Genomic DNA, 11,291 nt, shown 5'->3' with positions numbered 1-11,291 from the left:
TTTTTATTAATAAGACATACAACGAGACAAACATCTCACAATACAATATATTATTTGGACCAAAATTTACATCCAACTATTAAATATATTATGAGTTAGTGTCTTTCCTATGTTACGATCTTTGAAAAAAGAAAAAAAATATTAATAAAAAATCAAAATCATGTATTTATATAGTGTTTGGTGTTGGAATTTATGTTCAAAAATTATTTCTATGAATAGTAATTATAAGAATAGACCATCTCATATACAATTTACAAATAAAAGAGTCACGTTGATATCTTTGTTTCAATTATAAAATATTATATGTTAATTGTTCTCTTTAGATTAAATATACTCCTGATAATTGCATTAAACATAGTGAAGTTGGTTGGAGTTATAAAACGATTTGATGGTGTCAAAGAGTTGAAGATAATAAGTTTTTTTTTTTTATTTTTTTTTTTATCAACCACAGTTAATTGTGGTTAATTAAAAAAATTAAAGTTAGTTAATTTAGATTATTTGAACACTAATAAATCATTTATATTTTCTTATTGCATTTATTTATACCATTTCATTGAAAAAAATTTCTTTAAATATAAGTATTATTTCAAATTACCTGGTGCATTTATTTATTAAAATATGTATGTTACTATAATTATTAATTTGTCTTGAAAAATAGAAAGTAAAATTTTACATGTTAATTTATAAATATTATTTTAAAAACATTAATATATAAAATAGACACACTAAATTTATTATTACTTTTTTTAATATATATTTATAAAAAAAAAGCAACAATACTCGTAAAAATGGATGGAAGAACAACTATTATCTTCATCTTTATATAAAAGACTTTTGTAAAACTAATTTATTATTTTATATAAAATATTCTTTAAATTATAAAAAATATTGATTAATTTTATCACAAAGATACCTTAATTAAATAAAAAAATTTAAAATACTAACTACTTATTTCTTTTATTAATTAAAGAACAATTTTAAAAATATAATTAATAAATTTAATGTAAAAACTATATATAAAATACTTCACATGTTAATTTATAAATATTATTTTAAAAACATTAATATATAAAATAGACACACTAAATTTATTATTACTTTTTTTAATATATATTTATAAAAAAAAAGCAACAATACTCGTAAAAATGGATGGAAGAACAACTATTATCTTCATCTTTATATAAAAGACTTTTGTAAAACTAATTTATTATTTTATATAAAATATTCTTTAAATTATAAAAAATATTGATTAATTTTATCACAAAGATACCTTAATTAAATAAAAAAATTTAAAATACTAACTACTTATTTCTTTTATTAATTAAAGAACAATTTTAAAAATATAATTAATAAATTTAATGTAAAAACTATATATAAAATACTTCACACTAAAAAAATATATTTTTGACAAAATATATTAAATTATTATTAAGTTATAGGAAAATATTAAATTAAATTTTAATTTTTTTTATTAAATTAGTTATTTATGTTTGCATAAGTTATGGTATAAAATTATTTTTAATTTGAAATTCATTTCAATCATTTTCAATTAGAAATTTTTAAAATAATACTATAACATTTGTTATCGATAATATAAATAATAAAATGATAATCCTATACTTTATTTTACTCAAATTATTTCTGTTTAATTAAATTTTTAAAATTTGATGGATAGTTTGTGTTTCAAAATTACATGTATTTATTAAAAAATTAAGATAATTTAATATAAACATCTACGTATGCGTGAGAAAGTGATGTATTTTTTCCTCGAACAGAAAGACAGAGAGCATCTGACAACCAAAGCAAATGGTGTGGTCCGTCGAAGTCCAACTCTGCTATGCGCCTCAAACACACTAAATCCCTCACTCTCTCAAACCCTAATTTCCCAATTGCGCTTTTTACTTCCAAATACCTAAATATCATACAATTCATTTCTTGTAAATATACCATTTTTTCTTTGCTTTTCACCTTCCTCGATTGCCTCGCTTAACCATTTCCTTACGGACTCAGCAAATTACAAGTTACAACTCTCTTGCATCAAAATTCAATTTTGAGTTTCTGGGTTGTTATGCTTTTAGTTTCTTAGTAATGGCTCTCGAATCTTGGGTTTTGGGTCACCGGATTTTCAATTCGGGTTCCAAATTGTTGTATCCTACTTATGAGAATCGAACAAAGAGAATGCCAATCAAGGTTTCAAATTGCCCTTTTCCTATTGTGTCCAACTGTGTTGGTCCTTTCACGTCTACAAGCTTCAATCTTTCAAGTCATGGAGAAAATGTTAAGTTATTTAGTGGAACTCGGTTGAAGGTGAAGTGTGTTGGTAGTGATGGTGATTGTTTGAGAGAGAAAAATGCTGTTTCCAATGCAAATTTGAAGTTCATAAATGAATTTTTGGTGAAGAGAGGAATCATTTTGGCTGCAACTGTTTGTGGAGTGTTGGTGTTTGGATGTCCAAGAGTTTTGGCTATTGAAGGTGTGGTGAATGCTGGATATGGTGTTATTGGACAGAGTATACTTTTGCTTAAGAGTACTTGGCCTACTGTGTTGCAAATTCTTCGTTTATTTAAGGAGCAAGGGTTGTTGTTGGCTTTGCTTTTGGCTCTTTCGGCTTTTTTCTCTTTGGCTGAGACATCAATTACCACACTTTGGCCTTGGAAGGTATCATGCTTATTCACTTCTTTTATGAGTGAGTGGTTATTTTTGTGTATAAGTTCTATAAAAGTAGGAGAGTTATGCCTAGAAAAGTAGGAACTTGTTCTTTTTAAATCAATATTAGGGAACGGAATCTTTTGGACATATTAAGTTAGTAAGTTCAGCAATATATTTAATAGAACATTATCTGACATATTTTGTCTTATATACATATGTTTGTGCCAATGTCTTGCTTTAGTAACGTTGATCATGTCACCACTGAAGGTGAATGCTAGTTGAAATCTAACAAAATATCATAATTTGATTTTAATATTGGTGTGACTGCAGAGTCACTAATTGCTAAAATAGTTCCTCTTACAGTTAAGCTTGCAGAAACTCACCTATTTGTTTGCTTGGAAATTAAATGTCACTTATTGAAGCATCAATTGCTATATTATAGTTATTTTTCCTTTGAGAAATTATTTTGGTTCTTTTGATATTTATGCATTTCTGTACATTTGTTATGCAATTCTCTATGATTGACTATAAGTTAAAACTTTGATGTTAAATTACTCTTGTGACAATTTTTAAGGTTCGTGAGTTGGCTGAAAAAGAGTCCGAAAACGGCGTCTTCAGACTACTCCGAAGTGATGTGACTCGATTCCTCACAACCATACTTATTGGCACAACGTATTCTTCTTTAATTGGCCTTTTAATTGAAAAATGTCATTTTATTCAACTTTATTATAGTAATTTCTCATGTAAAAAATTTGATCTATGCAGTGTGGTAAATATCGCGGCTACTGCTCTAGTCACAGAAGCTGCTACTGCAACATTTGGTGAAGCTGGTGTTAGTGCAGCAACAGGAGTGATGACTGTATGTTTTGATTTTGTTGTTTGGATAATATTTCTAGGATATCAAAACATGCTTAAATGATTGACACATATATTTGATTATCCAAAACTCAGATTCACTACTAGGCCACTTGATTGTTATTCATTTGGAACCTTGAATCTTTCAGTATTTCAACATGCTGCCGTAAAACTTGCAAACTCCTGATGTGACGGGAACAACAATTTGACATATAAAGCTTGCTACTTGCTAGCTTTATCACCAATTTGTCAAAAAGGTGCCCGAGCTAATCTTTGAGTAGATAGAAAAAGGGGGGAGGTGATATGATCTGTTATTTGTCTCTTTGACTCTTCCCGAGTATTGGGTTTCTAGGCTATTTCGTTGTCCTCATCCAAAACATACAAGTACAACATATATAACTGTATTCTTCTTTTTCCCACTCCCTTCTTTACCTCCTTCTCTTGGTGCATGTATGCCATCCTTTTGAGGTGAAAATAAGTTTTTTCCTAGTTTCAGCCACATGATGTTCCCCCTGGTTTGTTTTGTTTAAATTTTTAATAGAAGGTATGCACTGTATGATGCAAAGTGTTTACAGATTAGTTGTATTTATTTATCCTCATAATTGTCATGGATGCTTCAGCTTCTATTTATTTGTTGTCTCTGATATTGAACTACATCTGGTAACTAAACCGAAATTCTTATTCTTAATTCATAACTTTGTGTTTCTTCTCACGTCTTGTAACTTGTAAGAATAAGAATAATATATGTGAGCAAGTTTGAATGCATGTCATAGAATAGAATTGTTTCTCATAAAATCTGATTTCTCTCCTCTTTGTAAAACAAGGTTGCCATTTTGCTTCTCACTGAAATCACTCCAAAAAGCATTGCGGTTCATAATGCCACAGAGGTGGCTCGGTTTGTGGTAAGTTATAAATTCATTGCCTTTTGCTTTTTGATATTTGCAAACAGAAATTGCCGATTAAGCATTTTTATTTGTTTTTCACTATTCACACCTTGATATTTCTGCTTCAACTTTGTTTGATGACGAATATTAATTCTAATGCCTCTAGGTCAGACCTGTGGCATGGCTTTCTCTGATATTGTATCCCGTAGGAAGAATTGTTACTTATCTTTCAATGGGGATGCTGAAATTGCTTGGCTTAAAAGGAAGAAGGTGTGCCGAAAAGACAGTCGGAGATTAATCTGCTCTTCTTTTATATTTATCTATTGTTTTCACTTCTTAATATGTGTTGTGGAATCTAATTCTTGTTTGTGATGTAAATGTTAGTCCCTTCATCGCAGAGTTGAAGTTTTTCTTTTTTTCACCCATTCACTATGATAACTCTGCGTTTTCTAAGGTTGCTATAGTCTAAAAGTATGACAAAGATGTTAAATGGTCTAAAAGTATGAAAAAGTGAAGTTACTTTATTGATTATAAGGGTTTTATTGTGGTAGCTGCTAGATGGTTAGTAACCGTTTTAGGGTTTGTAAGTGGTCAAATCACATGGCATAAGGCAGCCAACATATATATATAATATTTATATATTTCGAACCCTGGTTTGAAAAAGTAAACATGGTTTGCGACTGTCATGTGTTAAGCTCGTAGCATACATGCTAAACCATTAATAGAGACGTGGATTTAAATAATCTCAATAACACGATTCATTACTGATTATTGTCTTTTGATTCATATCACCTTGTGAAAAAAGGCTTTTGTTGTTGTTGTTTCATAATTGTATTGTGAATATATTGATAATACTCATCTGGGAAGTTGCATCCATTTGTTGAAAAAATGATCTTGGGACATTCTCATTCATTTCTTTTGTTAAGTTCAACACTAAAGCCATTATATATCATACCAGCGAGCCATATGTAACTGAAGAGGAGCTAAAACTGATGCTAAGGGGTGCAGAGTTAAGTGGGGCAATAGAAGAGGAAGAGCAGGTAATGAATATTGGTTTTAATTCTAATATCATTGTATATTTGTTTTCAAAATGTTCATCCCTTTCTCTCCTTTATTGAACATAAAATTTTATAAATATGTTCCATATAAAAAATTGTCTCTACATTATTGTTTTTAAAAAATGGGATCCAAAATTTTATAAAAAAAGCACGAGTACATTTTCATTTTTGCGTGTGGAAATGTGCCCTTTTTTATGAATAACATGTTTAACGTTATTCTTTACAATAAGTAAAAAAGTCATTTGATTGTTTTTGAGTGTTCAATCTGTTTTCATTTGTTTGTTTTCTGACAAATTTCTTGAATATATATTGTAGGATATGATTGAAAATGTGTTGGAGATAAAAGACACACATGTCAGAGAGGTTATGACACCGCTAGTTGACGTTGTTGCAATTGATGCTAGTTCAAGCCTTGTTGATTTTCATCACTTGTGGGTCACACATCAATACTCAAGGTATTTAAATTTAAAGGTTTCCCAGTTCAAATTCTGTGATATTTTTTTCCCAGTTTGCTAAACTGTATCATGACATGTTACCTACCTAGGGTACCTGTTTTTGAGCAACGTGTTGATAATATAATGGGTATAGCATATGCGATGGATCTGCTGGATTATGTTCAAAAGGTTGGAAGATTTTACTCCTATTATTGGCTATGAGTTATAAGTGCTTTACCTATTAATCCAATCTCATAGTTTGCAGAATTATAATCTGTTTGATTTTGAAGGGTGATACTCTTGAAAGTACTACAGTTGGAGATATGGCTCACAAGCCTGCATTTTTTGTACCTGGTAACTTAACTTTATCTTAATGTCACCTTTATTTGTGTAAATATTTCTATAGATTGTATTTTATGATTGACTGCTAAATTTTAAAGATATGACGATTTTCTCCATACAGCGAAATTTGTTTGGGATGCAAACACATTTATATCTATTTAACTTGGTGCAGAAGATTGGATGAATAAATTCTTATTATTGCCTTTGCAGATTCAATGTCTGTTTGGAATCTTCTTAGAGAATTTCGAATCAGGAAAGTTCACATGGCTGTCGTTCTAAATGAGTATGGTGGAACTATTGGAGTATGTGCTTGCCATACCAGAATACAACCAATTCAGATAATTTTATTTGACATAAATATGAATATATGAATCTTTCGATTTCTGATTCGATTAAGATGTAGAAACTGTGCTAATTATAACCATAGAAACAAAAAAAGCTTATTAAAGATATCAATTAGAACATACGAACACTATGAGTGTATGTTTCTTTCAACCTCTTTCTTAGGTTAATTAGTGTGAAATCAACATTGAAATTATACCAGTCATCAGGAACAATTTCAAGAATATTCATAAGTTTTCCGACAAATATTAGCTTCAATTATTGTGGATACATATCTAGGTATTAGGGTGCTACAGTTGATTAGATTGTAACTGATCTTTCTGATTATTCTGAAGTCCATTCTGTGATCTGCTGATGAGGTCTAACAATTTTGACTAGATGATTGTTTTTTGAATCAATGAGTCTAGATGTCTTACATATTTTGTCATTTAACAGCTTGTAACTCTTGAAGATGTTGTTGAAGAAATTGTTGGTGAAATCTTTGATGAAAATGATTCAAAGGTAAATCTAAATGCCTCTACTTAATCTTTACATAAATTTAGAAAGTAGACCATGTATTGAATCTTTATTAGTTATTTTCAACCCAAAAATATGCTGATTCTCTTTACGGTCATTTATTTTTTCAACAATAGTTCTGTGATAATTTTTTTGTCCTGACTGCATGATGTTGTATCAATAATGAAAGAAAAGGTTGGACATGATCTCCATGGTTCTGTGACTGCATGATGTTTGTATCTAACATAGTTCTGTGACATGATATCCGTAACGAAAGAATAGGTCGGACTATTGAGATGAAATCTATGTTTATTTGAGGTGGGATAGACATAGCATATGCTGTTATTTCAGAACTAGCGGCAATCTTGATTGATAAAAAATTCAAAAAGAATAAAATGAAATACATTTTGTTGTGTATATTTGCTTTTGGTTTTTGGTGACTACAACTATTTGCTGCTTCGACGTGCCAAATTTTCATTTAAGAAATTTTTACATTATTTTGTTGCGATTCTACAGGAGGAAATACAAAAGAAAACTGGCTACATTGTAATGCGAGCCGAGGGTGTGTTTGACGTGGATGCTAACACGTCCATTGATCAACTCTCTGAAGATTTGAACATCAAGATGCCAGAGGTTTGCCACTTTTTTTATTTAAAATGCATGCATTTTACATATTGGTCTTACGCAGCACAAGCAAACACATTTCTTATGCTACCTTGTTTTCTACACAAGTTTGGACTAAACCATGGAATATGAACTGTGTGCTATATATTGCAAATATTTATGCTGTTAACAAGAGTTGGCTTTCTTGAAATTAACTATGCTTACTACTCATATTTCCAAATATGTATAAGATTCACAGGCCTCGTAATACGGTAGTTACTTCTATTATTTCAGGGTCACCAATATGAGACGGTATCTGGCTTTGTATGTGAAGCCTTTGGATACATTCCGAGGACAGGTGAGAGCATCAAGATAGTAGTTGAAAGGGACGATGAAGATGATGACAATGACACCAATGGTGACCACCAGGAGCCGAAAGAGAAGAAACATATTTTCAAACTTGAGGTAATCACTTTGTAAACAACTTTTTCTTCTTCCTCTTTGCGAATCTGTGTAAAGTAGCAAAACTGAATCTAGAGCTTCTCCTTGTCTTTGATGCAGATTCTAGCAGGAAATGCCAGAAAGGTGAGTGCTGTTCGGTTTGAAAGACTAAATAATGGCGCAGAAGCAGAAGTGTTGGAGACTAAAGAAGTAACTCGAATGTTCCCAAAAATTGTGAAAAGAAAATGGAACAATGGCGAGGACTCTGAGGATGATGGAGAATATGATGGATATGCTTTTGGAAAGAGACCACAGGAAGACATTTCTAATGAATATGTAGTTGATCAGGAAAATTCTCATAGAAATTATTAAGTTATTTTCTTCATTTTTTATATGTTTTTATCTCTAGTTTGCAAGCTTTTGTGCCATTTTTGTATTAGATGGAAAACTTGAGATACGTGTACAAAATGAGAGCCAATGTTAAAAAAAAAAAATGGGAACCAATTAGTTAACATGTAGAACCTTTGTAAGACAAAATAGAGGGTTCTATGCCAAAGAAAGTCTTTTTTAAGGCTTGACAAGTCCTAATAAAGATGGCATATTTTCTATTATCTATCATGATACTTTCCTACAAGAAATAAACAACATGAACATTTGGATGAAGAAACTGTGTAAAATGCACTTGTGTTTTTGGTATTGTATTCCATAGAATCTACTGTTGTGATGAAGGACACAATAGTGGTTGATTCAATGACATCATTAAACAAAAAAAGCATGAACAATTTTAATTTTACTCTCTCTCTCTCACTCTCTCTCTCTCATCACACTATCTATCCTCTGTTATTTAATCTTTCCATTTTTTGTGTGGATAGAAAATCCCACATGTACCAAAAGAATAACCTCACTTCAAGTTGTAGCTTGATAAAATCAAAGTCAATTCGCATCAAGTTGCAAGAATGTTTAGTTATAAGTTGATCCAAGCACACTATCTGCCCTTAGTTCATATTTGTATTTAGGAGACATGTGCACAATGAGTTTTGCTTCTAATTTTTCCTAAACTATTAAATATTGAACAAAAATAAAGTATCATGTCAAACCACCATTCCAATTAATATAACCATTTTTGTTGTAAGTGCACGAAAAATGTTATGAAAATAAAATATTATGATTATAACTGTTTTAACTTATTTTAATTTAGTCACACACACAAAAAAAAAAAAAAAAAAAAAAAAAAAAAAAAAAAAAAAAAAAAAAAAAAAAAAAAAAAAAAAAAAAAAAAAAAAAAAACTTATTGTAATGAGCTTCTTATATCATTGCATTTGCCGCGCAAAAAGAAAAAAAAGCTCATTTTTTTATAATAAGAAAAAAAAATCATTTTAAAATTTGATATTTAGTTATGCAAAGTGCTATGAAAATGACAATCAGTTAATTGTGCATTTCTAAAAAAATTAAAATATTATTTTTATGTGAATTTGGAGAAACACACCTTTACTTATTACATATATATAAAATAAAATATATCTAGAAATGAAATGGTACAAAAAATTGATGGAAACATTTCTGTTTGGGATAATTATAAAAATAAACACTCACCTATTTTTAATAATACTTTACATTCACCTTTCTACATATGAATATTAGAAGATTGGAATGACCATAAGCCATAATTAATCAAGTTTGAATTAAAGCTATTCATTCATGATTCATCCTTGGCCACACTAACAAGTCTAGCATACCCTGTAACTTTCTCCCTCAAACATTGAGTCACCCTTGCTGCATCAACATCTTCTCCTTTAATCACCACTCTATCTCTTCCTTCCCTTTCCAAAGTAACTGTTTCAACACCTATCATACACAAACAATATTAACATTTTTCAATCAAAATAAAGTGAAACATTTTTTCATTTATATAATACATGATTTTCTTTTTCAATCAAAATCATTTCATATTATTTTATATGATCAACACATACCATCAGCAGTGGTGCATATGGCTAATATTTTCTTCTTGCATTTTGCACAATGGAGTGGTACCTCAATCACAATCTTTTGCTGCACCATTCATAAGTAAAACATGTCTCATAATTAAGTAATAAAAACCATATATATATATGCATATAAATATAATTATGGAATTGTAGGAAACTCGAGTTTTTGAAGCTAGCTTCCTTGAGAGAAAAAGAAAAGAAAGAAACCGAAATTCAATTAAGGAAATCACTTACCTTCATAATCTCCACCAAATGAAATTAACCAGCTTAATTTTTTTATTTTTTTTTTATCTTTTGAAACCAGCTTAATTAAGTCTACAAGAAACTTCTTGAAGAAGAATTAACCATCACCTCATATTATATATAGTTAACAACATTTATGTGTCACTATAGCTATAGTTTATTAAATTCAAATAATTAACTAGCAAAGCAAACGTATGCAATTAAGTTAACTAAGTAAGAATAATTTAAATTTTAACACGTAATTAACGATCCCTTTTTCATGGATTCAACACGGTTGTCATATCTTCTTTTTTCGATGACAACTAAACTAAGTCAGCTGCTTATGTTAAAAGTCAATATTTGTTTTGATTAAAAAAGTCAATAATGTCTTGTATGAAAGGAATATGGGGATGCTTGCATCTAGAATGTCTAAAGTCAAAATCTCTTGTTCTTAAAAACAAAATCCTTAGTTTGATTTATCAATTAAAGGTAACTATTCGATCAACATTGAATTGTTTAAATTTAAAATCGATATCTTAAATTATAAAATAAAAATAAAATCTGATATTAATTGGACCGTCATAGAAATCCTTAACATAATGTAGTAAATACAAGAAGGCTGGTTTTAGTAAATCAATTTCCGAGGGTGCATGTGTATATATATGTTTTAATTCAATTTTTAGTAATTTTAAACAAAATAATTATACTTCCTCTGTTACGTTAATCCTTCCAATTCCATTATCAACCTCCAATTCATCACCCAAATATAAAGTTGTCAATTTTCATTACTCTACAAAAAACAACAATCAACCAACAAATTAAAATTGAAAGTATTAAATAATAAAAATAAAATAGAATTCAATAAATAAATAAAAAACTACCTCTCAATTTTTGTATTTAATTCAAAACTTCCTCTTAGAATTTTCAAGTGTGTTAATAACAAATATTCTTACTTGTGAATAATATTTGGTTAGTCAT

General features: G+C 29.3%; 2 protein-coding genes across 2 annotated transcripts; one reads left to right on the top strand and one right to left on the bottom strand.

Annotated features, from left to right (window-relative positions):
* The first annotated feature begins 1,752 nt into the window (after positions 1-1,752).
* LOC101505735 (putative DUF21 domain-containing protein At3g13070, chloroplastic) lies at positions 1,753-8,714 on the top strand. The gene is made up of 14 exons (XM_004491430.4): positions 1,753-2,658; positions 3,224-3,321; positions 3,415-3,508; positions 4,329-4,406; positions 4,555-4,658; positions 5,347-5,428; positions 5,762-5,901; positions 5,991-6,069; positions 6,171-6,234; positions 6,433-6,524; positions 7,000-7,065; positions 7,576-7,692; positions 7,957-8,127; positions 8,224-8,714. The coding sequence occupies exons 1-14, from the start codon at positions 2,089-2,091 to the stop codon at positions 8,473-8,475; spliced, it is 2,007 nt and encodes a 668-aa protein (XP_004491487.1). The 5' UTR covers positions 1,753-2,088; the 3' UTR covers positions 8,476-8,714.
* An 800-nt stretch (positions 8,715-9,514) lies between these two features.
* On the bottom strand, positions 9,515-10,479 carry LOC101505188 (heavy metal-associated isoprenylated plant protein 47-like). Its single transcript, XM_004491429.4, has 3 exons — positions 10,326-10,479; positions 10,077-10,155; positions 9,515-9,948 (listed from the first exon to the last, which is right to left on the bottom strand). The coding sequence occupies exons 1-3, from the start codon at positions 10,329-10,331 to the stop codon at positions 9,800-9,802; spliced, it is 234 nt and encodes a 77-aa protein (XP_004491486.1). The 5' UTR covers positions 10,332-10,479; the 3' UTR covers positions 9,515-9,799.
* Positions 10,480-11,291: the final 812 nt, after the last annotated feature.

The sequence above is a fragment of the Cicer arietinum genome, chromosome 2 (assembly GCF_000331145.2).
Source record: "Cicer arietinum cultivar CDC Frontier isolate Library 1 chromosome 2, Cicar.CDCFrontier_v2.0, whole genome shotgun sequence".
NCBI classification, from domain to species: Eukaryota; Viridiplantae; Streptophyta; class Magnoliopsida; order Fabales; family Fabaceae; genus Cicer; species Cicer arietinum.
This window is presented reverse-complemented; position numbering and strand designations above follow the sequence as displayed.